This window comes from Crocodylus porosus, unplaced genomic scaffold, assembly GCF_001723895.1.
Source record: "Crocodylus porosus isolate Cpor-Errol unplaced genomic scaffold, CroPor_comp1, whole genome shotgun sequence".
Classification (NCBI taxonomy): domain Eukaryota; kingdom Metazoa; phylum Chordata; order Crocodylia; family Crocodylidae; genus Crocodylus; species Crocodylus porosus.
This window is the reverse complement of record NW_017728886.1, coordinates 163,681,240-163,694,615: the sequence shown is the minus strand read 5'-3', so window position 1 is coordinate 163,694,615 and position 13,376 is coordinate 163,681,240. Positions and strand designations below refer to the sequence as shown.

The 13,376-nt window shown below is 40.9% G+C and overlaps 1 protein-coding gene across 2 annotated transcripts in view; it reads left to right on the top strand.

Annotated features, from left to right (window-relative positions):
- NFATC1 (nuclear factor of activated T-cells 1) overlaps window positions 1-13,376 on the top strand; it is a 149,381-nt gene that overhangs the window by 57,809 nt on the left and 78,196 nt on the right. For both annotated transcript variants that reach the window (XM_019544718.1, XM_019544727.1), the window contains exons 4-6: window positions 954-1,156; window positions 4,429-4,601; window positions 7,584-7,724. In XM_019544718.1, the coding sequence (XP_019400263.1) occupies window positions 954-1,156; window positions 4,429-4,601; window positions 7,584-7,724 (517 nt within the window). The remainder of the gene's footprint in view (window positions 1-953; window positions 1,157-4,428; window positions 4,602-7,583; window positions 7,725-13,376) is intronic.

Genomic DNA, 13,376 nt, shown 5'->3' with positions numbered 1-13,376 from the left:
AATCTACAATATTCTCATTTAGATTGCATTTAAATAAAGACATTTATTCAGGTATCAAGCATAGAACTGATGTTAGAGATGTCAGACTATTGGAGCTGATAGCCTAGTAGTGCTAGTGGTAGCCTAATAGCCAATAGCTTAATGCAATGCTGTTACAGAATTAATACAAAGTTTTATGTGGCTAATTTAGGGTTATACATCCATGCTGGTAGATCAAATGTTGATGTGTCTTACACCAGTATAAATCCAGAGTGATTCTATCAGTGCAGTAACATTGCTAATCTAGTTGCAGCAGAGTAAGCGAGGCTAGATATTCTGGGCCAATTCTTGTGTCTCACCAACAGATACCAGAAATGAGTCTGTGGACAAGATTGATGGATAAAACTTTACTTCAGCCCAGTGACCTTAGTGGGATTTGTGTGCAGTTTTCCAAGAATTTTACAAACTTTATGAATGAGTGTGTATATAAAATATATTCCCAATCTATCCTGGTCAGGATTTGGCAGCATAGAATTGATCAAGAAAAAATGACCTAACCAGCAGCTTGCTAGTGCTGCCAGGGCAATACAGGGAATTCAGGGATGAGCTGTGGTCTATTCTAATTTCAAGTCCATTGGTTTTGTTGCCTTCAGTTTGCTGGAGGAACATTGACTCCATTGTATTTCACAGAATGCTGTTACAGAATTAATACAAAGTTTCTGAATGCCTGCAGCAAAACTGTTCAAAGGCTAGCTCAAACTAAAGTGCCTAAAGTCATTTAGAATAATGAGACGTTTTCTAAGTGTACCTTTTTATTGTACCAATATTACATTACAGGAAAAAGGGGGGCTTAACACGTAGCACCTGTCACAAGTTTTCTCCTTGAATTAGACTCTCTTGGTTATAAAAAATTAATTGATTCCTAGCAGTTTATGTGTATGGTGCTTAGTAGGAGTTTTCTGTTCTCTTGCCAGCTACATGGTTACTTAGAAAGTGAGCCGCTCACGCTACAGCTGTTCATTGGGACTGCAGACGACCGCCTGCTGCGACCCCATGCCTTCTACCAGGTTCATCGAATCACAGGGAAGACCGTTTCTACCACCAGCCAAGAAACAATACTTTCCAACACCAAAGTCTTGGAAATTCCACTCATGCAAGAAAACAACATGAGAGCAATGTAAGAACCAAACAGTGAACCCGACTGTCTAGCAGTTTCTTTCCAGGCTGCCCATTACGATTTTTCTTTTCATTCTTTATTTCTTTTCTTTTTTTTGACTTTATGCTGCATTTTTCTCTTTTTTATGCTCAATCCTAGAAATAATCCATCTTCCTAGCAGGTTTCTAAAGGTTTGGTAGAACAAACTGCCCCTAATCAGTTTAATGCCTAAATAAACTTTGCAAATATTTATGACAACTGATTAGTTTCATTCTAGAGTTTCAGCCAATGTGCTTATTTGCCATTTAAAATAAGTAGCTCAGTTACCAAGCTGTAAATATCTCCTACCTCAGATCCTGCATTTAGTTCCTAAACATGACACCTATTTACTTCTGTATGCAGAACTACAAGGAACAGAGCTTGTTAAAACTCATCTCTGGTTTAGGAGAAGAGAGATCTTGCAAAAAGTTTTTCCCCCAAATAATCCAGCTGTCAGTGAAAAAAGCAGAACATCTCGTATTCATTAGAGAGAACTGTTATTGTCTTGCAATTACACTGTTGGAGTGGAGACAATAACAGGTCAGATTAGAAACCAAACAATTAGAAATAAAAGTGGCAAGGATGATATTGAGAGACAAATACAAGGTATTCTGATGATGGAAGTTGCTAAGGGTAAAGTTCAGCCCTCTGCAGAGTGGAGGCATCAAGACCTATCCATCATATAATTACCAAATTAGAGTTCAAGTGAGATTTTAATTGTGCACTGGCCCTCTGCACACAAGCAAACTTCATGCTCACACAATATAGTAACTTTCATCCTAATGCACATGGCTTATCTGAGGCCTGCCATATCATTTAAACCACCACACTAGTCTTAAGTGGTGCAGAGAACCCAACTAAGTGAATGTCTGTGTAAATGTATACAGTGTAATTTTGGCCACACTGAAACTGAGCACACACAGTGACTTCAAGCAGAACCCAAATTTCACCCACAACATTCATATACTTAGGAAAATAACTAATTAACCTAAGTAACCTAACTAAGAAGTATGAAGTAACCCTGTTTTGAAGCTAAGAAGATGCAGACTAAATCTGTATCTCCATGTTTACCTCTTTCTGTTGCAGTTATTAGAAGCGCCGTTGTTAGAAATCACTTTGCATTGGATTGGACAATATTCTGAAATGCACCACATACATACAGCAGCCAGAGTGAGGTTTATGAATGGGTTAGTCGAGACCAGGGTGATTACACTAAAGATTCAGGGTTCTTGCCTTTCATTTTATTTTATAGCACAATTGCCTTGCAAAATGCTTGGTCAGATTCTCTACTGTTGTAAATTGGTGCATCTCCATTGAGCTTAATGATGCTGCATGAATTTATGTGAGCAGAGTATTAATTGGGCCCTTGGTTTGACCAGTTCAAGTCATTTTTTGGCCATCTGGAGCATTATTAATTTTTCTCTTGCTGTCATCATTATCATAAAGGTGGCTGAACATATCTGGTGTCAGAACTAAAACATTTCTCCAGCACGTTAGCAAGGCTATAGTAGAACTCCACCACTTGGCACCCCAAAGCTCTATATTGTTATAGCTCAGAGTCCCAGACTTCCTTTGTGGAATATTAACAAGGTGTGTAAGGGTGAGCACAAAGCTTTTCTCACTTTCATTTGTTCAAGTAGGCCTCAATTCTGCAAAACATTTACTTGAATCATCCTATTTGCCTTTTCCAAAGCACTTGAGCAGTTGCTTAACTTTTGGGTATATGAATAGTCCCCTTGACTTCAAATGCGTATTCAGACGCTTAAACTTAGGCATGAGTTTAAGTGCTTGGCTGTATTAGGATCTTAAATTGGAAGCTTGAGTAACTGTGGGTAAAGTCCTTTGTCTGCTTTTTAATAATAATAAAAAGATAACATGCTTTACAGTAAAATGTGTATTTCTTTGTATTATATCAATTATTATATTGGATTTTGATGTTCCCTTGAATATCATATATCTCTTAGGACTTCTTATGTAAATATATATTGTTAAGAGCTTTTAATTTATTCATTAGTGACACAGCATCTTTTAAGCTTGTCAGTGATGGCCTTTCTTCCTATGAAACCTATTAATCTAATAAGTAGTAAAAGCACAATATTGGGGAATCTTCCACAGTCCTCATTTGCAAAGCATACTATTGAAGAGGACTGTTTTAGTTTTGTTTGCTTCAGAAGTGATACAAGAAGTCTGGAAGGAGAAAATGAAACAGTTTAATGTATTTACATGCTTACTGACTTATCTTATTTTTCACATGTATAAAATTATACTGTGCATATCCAGTATAATAAAAGGCACGTTAGACATTAATATTTTAAAAGGAATTGCCATGCAATAATACAATAATAAGGTCCAAAATTTAAGTAGTTCTGCATTTTTAATGTATTTTTAGTGTTTTTCTTATTAGTACTATGAACTAATGTTCTGTGATGTTTAATTTTGTTTTGGCAGAAAGTCCAGCCAGTAGACTTATCTATAAAACAAAAAAAGCCAGAAATCACAATATATGATTTGCCTGATTAAAACAAAATATTTTCTTCATCTTCAAGAACTTACACTGGATTTAAACTGCACCAAATTTCAATTCAAAGTTCTGTTTTTAGAATTTCTCTGTTAACCATTTTTTAAAAGGTTTTTAAAAAGTGCTTTGAGATTCTGATCGTCCATAAATTCTTCAAGAAGCACATAGCTCTATAGGAAGTATTTGCAGAATCAACCTTTAAAACCATGCAATGGAAACTAAGAATGATTCTTAACTAAAATGCTAGTAATGGAAATGATTAGAAATGTTTAAATACAATGATGATGAACTCCTGTTTGTTCCTTTTTATGTTACATTGCTCACCACTGTAATAGTCTTTAAATGTGTCAACCAAAAAATAATTAGTATTTCTTTGTGCATTGGGTCAGTAGTGCAAAGCTTCTACATCTACTGTATATTTTTGCCTTCTCAAAGAGATGCCTGCAGAGAACTTTGCAAATCCTACTGCATGTAGCACTTATTCTTGTGAGTAGCCCCAGTGGAGCCACTCATGGTAAGACTTAAGCCAAGGGATGTTTGCAAGTCTAATCTTATTAATTGGCACTATTTGAAAACTCCTGTGTAGTGCTAATATTTGTCCCAAAGTTCCCTTGAGGTCTCTGGGAGGAGGCTTAGTTTTAAAAAAATAAGCAGGGGAAAGAGGATAGAAAATTTGCACTTGCATCTGAACTCTGAAAAGATTTAGTTGAACCGCTCTGTGTTTTATTTTGAACAGCATTGATTGTGCGGGAATATTAAAACTTAGAAATTCAGACATTGAACTACGAAAAGGAGAAACAGACATCGGAAGGAAGAATACACGAGTGCGGCTGGTCTTCCGAGTTCATATCCCACAAGCCAATGGGAGAACTCTTTCTCTGCAAGTAGCGTCCAATCCTATTGAGTGTTGTAAGTAGTAACAGACCTATTACTCTTGCCAGGTATTGCACAGCCAGTTGCCTGACATGGAGCTTTTACTGTCTGCATGTTAAATTTTGTTTTATTGCATTTGTCCGTTGTCTGGTTCTTATGGAACTCGTCAAAAATATGTGTGTTTCCTTGGCAAAACAATATTTGGTCTGCGGTGTTAAGCTGGTATTTGATCCACAAGTGACCTAGGCAAGTTCCTTTATGCTAAGGCCCTTTCTGAGGGTAACTGCTATAAAAAAGTTTTGGAGAGCTCCTATCTGGCCACATCTCCATCCCTCCCTTCTCCCACAACTCCCCCCCTCACCAAAGAAAAAAAAAAGCCCATTTGATGATTTGATGAGAAGCTAGCTAGATATTTAAAATGGCTGCATTAGTGAAAGCTTGTTGCAGTTCTATGAACTGGGGTTCAGCCTTGGGCTCTTTTAGATAGAATAAGCTACACTTTATAAGCCTCTCAGATTTACTAATGGATGCATTTTCCATCCATTAAGACTCCCATTTCATTCTTGTTCTCTGAATCTTTAAAACACAGGAACAGCCTTTTGCTTTGTTTGGCTTGACAGTTCTCATGTAGCTCCTCAAAGTCAAGTTTCATTCTAACTCCCGTTGTTTCTACTTCTGGGTAGAACTTGCAAAGCTTTTGGAGGTTGCATTGGATTCAACCTCTCAGCCAAAAGTTTAGACACTTATTCTAACAAACTAAACTTGCACAAGATCTGTTCCCATGGCCCTTTGTCCTGTTGTCTCCTTAGAAACAGCAAAACAATTCAAAATCAGGTCATCTTTGGGTCTCACCCTCCTTTCCAAATCATCTCAGGGTCTCACCCACAGCCTCCTTTACAACAAGGCTCTGTGATTTCCACCATCTGTCTGCCACAGCGTCAACTCTTGGTGGTGTCAGAACCTGCCACTACTCTGTGCCACCTCCAGGAAAGATGCTGGAGCTTTTGAGAGCACACAACCTACCCTTTGGAGGTGCAGACAGAAGTGAAAATTTTCTCCTGATCTGGCCACAAAAAGCAGTTGATAGCTGTGACCAAACACAAGTGCACAGCAGCAAACAGCTTCAAAAATGTCCAATTGAGTGAAAATCTGACCCCTTTTTGCATGAGGTATCAGATAAAGAAGTCACAGAATGTAGTGCCTTTTGTAACTTGTGTCTGCTGAGCTCCCAGCCTGTCACTGTTTTCCGAATGGGAGGGGGAAAAGGGAGCAGAGGGAGTTCAGTCTGGGGGGGCTTCAGCCCTTCCTAGAGGCTGGGGCAGGTATACTGCAGCTCCCCCCCTGCAAGGTGGGGGAGCTCCAATTCACCACCCTCACCCTTCAGCACCAGCCAGGGAGCCCTGAGAACGAGCTCCCTCTGCTGCCTTTCCCCCCTCCCATTCTGAAAACATTTAGCACCGGCAAAGAGCCTGGCCATTGCTATGGGAACCTAGCTACAGGTTCCCAGCCCCAACTAGATTCCCCTCTACCTAGTGAACTTGTGTTTGGTCTGGGGCAATGCTGTAACTCAGAACACTTTGTAAAAACTTGTTCTGAGTTACAGCTGAGAGCTGCACTTCTGTCTGCACCCTCGATGCCCCTACAAGAAAAACCTCAGTAAAGGGCATCTCTACTACAAGGAACAAGTGTGCTCTATCAGACCCTAAGGTCAGATCCCCTTTTTCCTACAGTACAGACTCTTTCCTCCCCCAGCTGATCTCATTTAAGAAAGTGTGACTTTTTTCCTAGGCAAAGGATAGGCTGTCCTGTCTATGAAGAGTAGCAGTCGTTTTACTACTAAGAGCTAGCTTGGCACAAATTGGCATAGTCCATGCAGTCTATCAACAACACAAACATTTTTAAACTCTGTCCTCATTTTGGAATTGTTTAAGATTAAATTTGTGAAGGGACAAATTCTAGAATAAAGTGCACATTGTAAAACATGAGCAGTTACAATCTGCTTCTGCTCCAGTTAGTCATTGAGAATTCTGCAGTTGGCATCAATGGTAGTAAGATCATGTGGTAATGCAAGTTTAGGAGGTGCATACCCTGAACCACTCCGATGTGAAAGCATGCCAGATTAATATACCAATAAAAATGAAGCTGGGTAGATCTATGTGTCACGTGAGTCAGAGGATGCACTTGGAGGGACTGTGGACTGAGTAAAAGTATACTGTATTATCTGCTCCTATCACCCTCCAGAAAAAGATCTTTAATTTTGACCAGCAGCTGAGAAAAGTTTAAATGTTATTTCAAGTACAGAATCTGGACTAAGAGTAGGTGTCAAAACTCCATACATCTCTTTGTACATGTGACACCAGAAGGACCCATGTACGCCAGATAAAATATCACATTATCCCTTGAAGTACAGACATGCTAGATGAATACAACATGCTAGATGAATACCTCTGTCAAGAATGATAAAACATGTGCCACAAGGATGTAAGATACTGTTTGCATGGTCCTCATGCAGCTTGGCACTCAGAACTTAACGAAAGCATTAAACATAAAAACACAGCTCTCTGGGCTGTGACTGTTACTGGGTTACTGAGCCCATGACTACAGTGAGACATTCTGCAGAATTTCAATCCCTATATTCAGAGACTTGTACATATACAAATTATCATATATATACTTTTGGCAGATACACAATCAAATATTGCTTTACATTTTGGATGGGGAAATTCTTTTTAAACTAAACACACATTTTTAAGTATTACAGAACAAACTAGCTATTTAAACAGCAGGTTATGATACTTTTGAATTCAAAGTATTATATATAATAGCAAGGTGTATAATTAAGGCACTTAAAACCAACTGAGTACTGAGTTCCTGAAGATCTCCTGACCTTTCTTTGATTTCTATAACAAATTCAGTTTGTCTAATGAGACTAAATGTTGGGTCACTTACTAAGAAATGCTATTTATTTTTCTGTATGTGTTTGTGGTTATTTCTTCCCCACCCTCTATAACTTGCTAGCCCAAAGATCTGCCCAAGAACTGCCTCTGGTGGAAAAGCAAAGTACTGACAGCTTTCCTGTGATTGGAGGGAAAAAAATGATACTTTCTGGCCATAACTTTCTGCAAGACTCCAAAGTCATCTTTGTGGAGAAAGCACCAGGTATTGTCTTTGAAATTATATTAAGCCTGATTTTAAAATCCAATTGATTTTTCTTTACTAAGTTGTGATTATGTGATGTGTTATCACGTTTCTTTCTGCACATAAAGTTTTTCACGTTACTGGGTGGATCTGTGCAGGTGATCTCAGCTCTACCTAATGCTTTGGTTTTGCCTACCAGCAGTTTTAGTATTAAGTAGACAATTGTGGCATTGAAAGTGAGAGTTTGGAGTTTATTTTTGTAGCAAACCACACTTTTGCCTGGCAGGATATTTTATTGTTTTAGCCAAAGGCATTCTAAGCTTTACATGACATTTTAGTGTGAAAATTTGCAAGAAGCTTTTTCCTGTTGAACCTTTTTATAGTGGGGGGTGAGAAACGCATTATTGACAACATGGTGTTGTGTGTGTGCTGTTTTTCTTTTTGTGGTGATGTTTTTAATAACAATAGAGGCCTTTAAACGTCAAAGCTAAGTTTATAGAGACTGTAAGCCTTGAAGGGCTTTGATAATTTATTAGCTGTTCATTTAAGAGGATTAGCAATGTCAAAAACTTGCCTGATGCAGGCTCATTCATTTCAAAAGAACAATTTCATTTGACCTTTAACAACCCAAAAGGTAGAGGATATGGGAATCCACGAGAGGGACGGTCGTACCTTAAGGGGACAATCTTCCAGGCTCAGAGTGTGACAACCCCCAAGAGAAAGAAGGGGGGTAAGAGTGCTCTGAAACCCCCATGGCTCAGCAAAAGCATTCGAGAATGCCTGAGGGCCAAAAGGGAGGCACACACCCAGTGTAAGAGAGGGGCTATCAGCAAGGAGGAATACTCTTCCTTGGCCCATGGGTGTAGGAGGGCCATTAGGAAGGTCAAGGCAGAGGTGGAGCTCAGGCTAGCAACCAGGATTAAGGACAACAAAAAGTCCTTCTTCAAATACATTGGGAGTAAGAAGAGGGCACCAGATAATGTAGGGTCCCTGTTAAACTCAAATGCTAATCTTGTGGCTACGCCAGACGAGAAAGCCGAAATTTTTAACAAGTTCTTTGCCTCTGTTTTCTTGGACAGGGACCAGGACAGCTCTCCCACCACAGGTAGTGGCAGTCTTGGGGATAGCACTGCCAGGCCTTGGGTCTGCACAGATGTAGTTAGGGATCTTCTGGAAGGGTTGGATGTTTTTAAATCTGCGGGACCTGATGCCCTCCACCCACAGGTGTTGAGAGAGCTGGTGGGGGTCATTGCTGTGCCCTTGCCTGGCTGTACAAGTGATCATGGTCCACAGGCCAGGTGTCCAGAGATTGGAAACTAGCTAATGTGATCCCCATTTATAAGAAAGGGAGAAATGAGGACCCAGGAAACTATAGGCCCATAAGCTTCACATCAGTCTTGGGGAAAATCCTTGAAAAAATTATCAGGATCACATCTGTGAGAGGCCAGCAGGGAAGATAATGCCTAGGGGAAATCAAGATGGGTTCATCAAAGGCAGGTCCTGCCAGACCAACCTAACAGCCTTTTATGACCAGGTAACTAAATCCCTGGATTTGGACAAGGGGGTGGAAAACACATTGTCCAAGTTTGCTGATGACACCAAGATGTGGGGAGAGGTAGGCATGCTGGAAGGGAGAGAGAGGCTGCAATTGGATTTAGACAGACTACAGAAGTGGGCGGATGGTAACAGGATGGGGTTCAATGTAGACAAATGCAGGGTGCTGCACCTGGGGAGAAGGAATCCACAGCATACATACACACTGGGGAGCTCCCCTCTTGTGAGCACAGAAGTGGAAAGGGATCTTGGAGTCATTATTGACTCCAAGACGAATATGAGCTGCCAATGCCAGACCGCAGCCAGCAAAGCCAACCACATCTTGTTGTACATCCAAAGATGCACCTCAAGCCGGTCCAGAGAGATGATACTCCCCCTCTACGCGACATTGGTCAGGCTGCAATTGGAGTACCGCGTCCAGTTCTGGGCACCGCACTTTAAGGAGGATGTGGCCTGCCTTGAGAGGGTTCAGAGGAGGGCCACCTGCTTAGTTGGAGGGCAGCAGCACAGGCCCTATGAGGAGAGGCTGAGGGACCTGTACCTGTTCAGCCTCAGCTAGCGGAGGCTGAGGGGGGATTGGTGGCTGCCTACAAATTCGTTAGGGGAGATCAGCAGCAAATAGGAAGGGCCCTATTCCCCCCAGCAGCACTTGGGGTGACAAGCAACAATGGCCAGAAGCTGCTGGAGAACAGGTTCAGGTTAGAGATTAGGAGGCACTATTTCACTGTTAGGGTGGCTAGGATCTGGAACCAACTTCCTATGGAAGTGGTCCTCACTCCTACCTTGGGTAAATTCAAAAAGAGTTTGGACAAACACCTGTCTGGGGTCGTGGGATCCTAGCGTGTGCTCTGGCCGGTGGTGGGGGGTTAGACTAGATGATCTATTCAGGTCCCTTCTGACCCCTAACTACTATGAAACTATGAAACCAGGATTTGTCTTTTCCCCACCTTTTACCCATCAAGGTGATATTTTCTGGGAGTGATTTTCTGAGATGCCAGGTGCCCCCAATACACATTTAAAATCAGTGGGACTTGATGGCACCTCTAGTACCTTCTCTGGCATAAAACATCCATAGGTATTGTGGGTGTAGGTTGTAGTCGCGTTGGTCTAAGGACATAGGCAGACACAGTTCTTTGGGTAAATCTGATATCTTTTATTAGACCAACTCAAATAGTTGGGAAAATTCTTCTTAGCAAGCTTTTGGGTATAAATACCCTTCATAAGGCTTAGGAAGCTTTTGCAGTTGGTGTGTGTGCTCTTCCTGGATGGAATGAATAGTAAAGAAGCCAGAGGCTGGTATGCGTGCAAGAAAACCAGTCAGTGAAGATGTAAATTGAGGAGTCAGTGGGTGACAGACAGGCTGCGGAGGGGGAAGGAGAATGAAAGTAGCTGGTAAATAGTGGAGAGCTACCTGGGATGCTTTCTCAGCTCCACGAAGGGTATTTACACCCAAAAACTTGCCAAGAAGAATTTTTCCAACTGTTTGAGCTGGTCTCATAAAAGATATCAGATTTACCCAAGGATCCCTGCCTGCCATAGGTATTGTAGCTCACATAATGATAATGCAAACTATAGTCTTGCGTTCCTGAGGAGAAGGGAGTTAGAACAGAGCTCAGAGCAAAAGTCAGACTCTGAAAGGAGAGAGTTAAGCATAGTTTTCAGACTTGTTTTGGAAAGGGTTTCCGTGGCGCTGGCACAAACCAAGGATTCCACAGCTGCCTGTCAAAACCCCCTGAACTTTAAACTGTCTTCTGAACTCCTCAAGCACTCGGCGTCTCACAGCCACTCCAGTGCAGGCTTGCACGTGACGTCTGTTTAACCCTCGACATTCATGAAGTTCCAGGGAGATTGCCATTAACCTCCATGTGACTATTGCTAACTGTACAGTATGTCAGAGGGGGATGTGTGTTCATGCTGAGTAAGGGAGTCTTCCTCCATTAACCAATCAGAGTAGATATGAATTTACTTCCCTCTGGCCTCTGCAGAGCTTAACTGAATCAAAGAAATGCAACAGTGAGCCTCTCTGACATTTTACAACTGGCTAGACTTATTTTAACTTAACAAGAAAATGGGTGCAAGAGTACCTCATTTGAAGTTCATGGGTCACAGGCCACAGCTAGTGTAATTCAGCATGGCTCCAGTGATTTCCCAGAGCTATGCTCTTTGGCAGAGTCCAGGTGACTCTCACCTGGCCAGACTGCAATCCATATACATTTTGAAGCTTTGAGTTGTTTGGTGAGAGGGGGAAAAAGAGAAGGTCTAATTTACATATAGTTTTCTGTGTATGCGAATGATTTACAATGACATTTCAAGAGTGAAATCCTGGCTTTGACTCATTACAGGAAGGAAACTGCCTTAATAGTTGCCCTCTTTGATGCTTGTTTTCTCTACTTGTTTTCTCACTGCACTGGAAAGTTTTGAAAGGTCGTTCCCAAAGTGTATTTTGGAAGATGAAGTTACCCTCTCATCTTCAGGTAGCATAGCCTGGGCTTATAAAAGTCTTCAGCAGCATGCACTGAAAGCAGGATGCACAATATGCAGCCTTCTCTTCAAAAAAAGGGCCTGATCCTGAACTTCTTACTCAGCTGCAAATCCTCTTGAAGACAAGGAAGCCTGGGGCACAACAAACTTAGGTTCAGAACCAAATTAAATTTCTTTTTTAGGATTTTTTAAAAATTTGTAATAAGGAATCAAATAATGTTCAGTACATCCCAGTACAAATAACAACTCAAGCAATGTATTTGCTGCTGGGAGAGTAAACCCCTTCACAGCAGGTGTTCTGCAAGTGGGACTCTCTGGGTGCATGGGATGGTAAGAAGTGGGTAGCACAGGTAAGGAAAGTCATCTCTACATATGGGTCACATTGAAACAATCCCTTCCTTCCCCAGAAAGCATCTTATCAATCAGTAGCTATCCTGTTATCCATGGGAAATATTTCACAAGTTTATAGTAAAAGAGTCCATTCTGAGGTTGAAATTCACTGTCCAACTTAAATAGTATGTTGGTAGGTTTGTCATGATTGAATAACAAAATGCTCTCATTTATGTACTCTCAGGTGGCTCAATCTTTCAAGGTGCTGAATAGTTCCTGCAGAAGCTGAACAGCTCTTAAAGTTAACAGGAGTCAAAGGTGCTCAGCACCTCTGGGGTTGTACGTCTGCAAAACTGAGCTCACATTAGCTAGAATCTCTATAAAGTAGCCTTGTCACAGGCCTTTTCAAGTGAGACAATCTGCCTGAGATTGGAGGTACCCCAAGAGGCAGCAAGAGGAGCATATGCTTTCCACAGTAAAATGATTAATCCCTTAAACCAAATAGTGGAGGTGTGTGGGAAGGGAAATTAAATTGTTTGCTTGCTTAATTTATTCTCCCTTTAGTTTTGATTTCCTAAGCTTAGTTCCTCACTTACAGCATTACCTAATATAGCACAGCACATCTAAAACAATGTTTAATACATCATGGTCTCCATGATAAGTTTTCTAATTGTTCTTCTGCTATATAGTATTTCATTTCCAATTAATAACCAAATGGTAATTCCAATTACCATCCCTTCTACCATTACGACCAGTGAGCTGTGCTTTGTCATTCAGCCTCGACTTATAAACTGAACCAGGGCCATAAATGGAGCACATGTGCAGTCACCCTCTCTCTATTCCCCAGAAAACTAGCTTATTAACATTTGTAATGATTACTAGAGAAATTAGTCACTTTTGCTGGTGTTACTTTTGCTTTTAAAATGTATGTTAATCATGTTTCTAAGTGGGTAGCAGCTCCCTACAGGATTCCAGCTGTTACAAATGACATAGGCCAGGTGAAAAATTGTAATAATAAAAAGACTGTATCCATTATTAATTTAAACAGTATCTGTAAACCTTACTTGTACAAAACCCCCATGCTTGAATATAGATCTAATACAGTTAAGAGCTTGATAGTTGGTGCATGGTTAATTGGTTATTGCAAAATGGGGGAAGGGAGAATGTCTGAGTCTGCTGAGTACAGTGTAGTCAACTGAATGTTTTTCCAAGCACAAGTCCTGAGCTCTCTTTTAAGGCTGGCCCTCAGCTGTTGTAATCTCTTGAGGAATGGCATTACCCGGGCCTCCTTGCGTGGGGGAGTCTGTC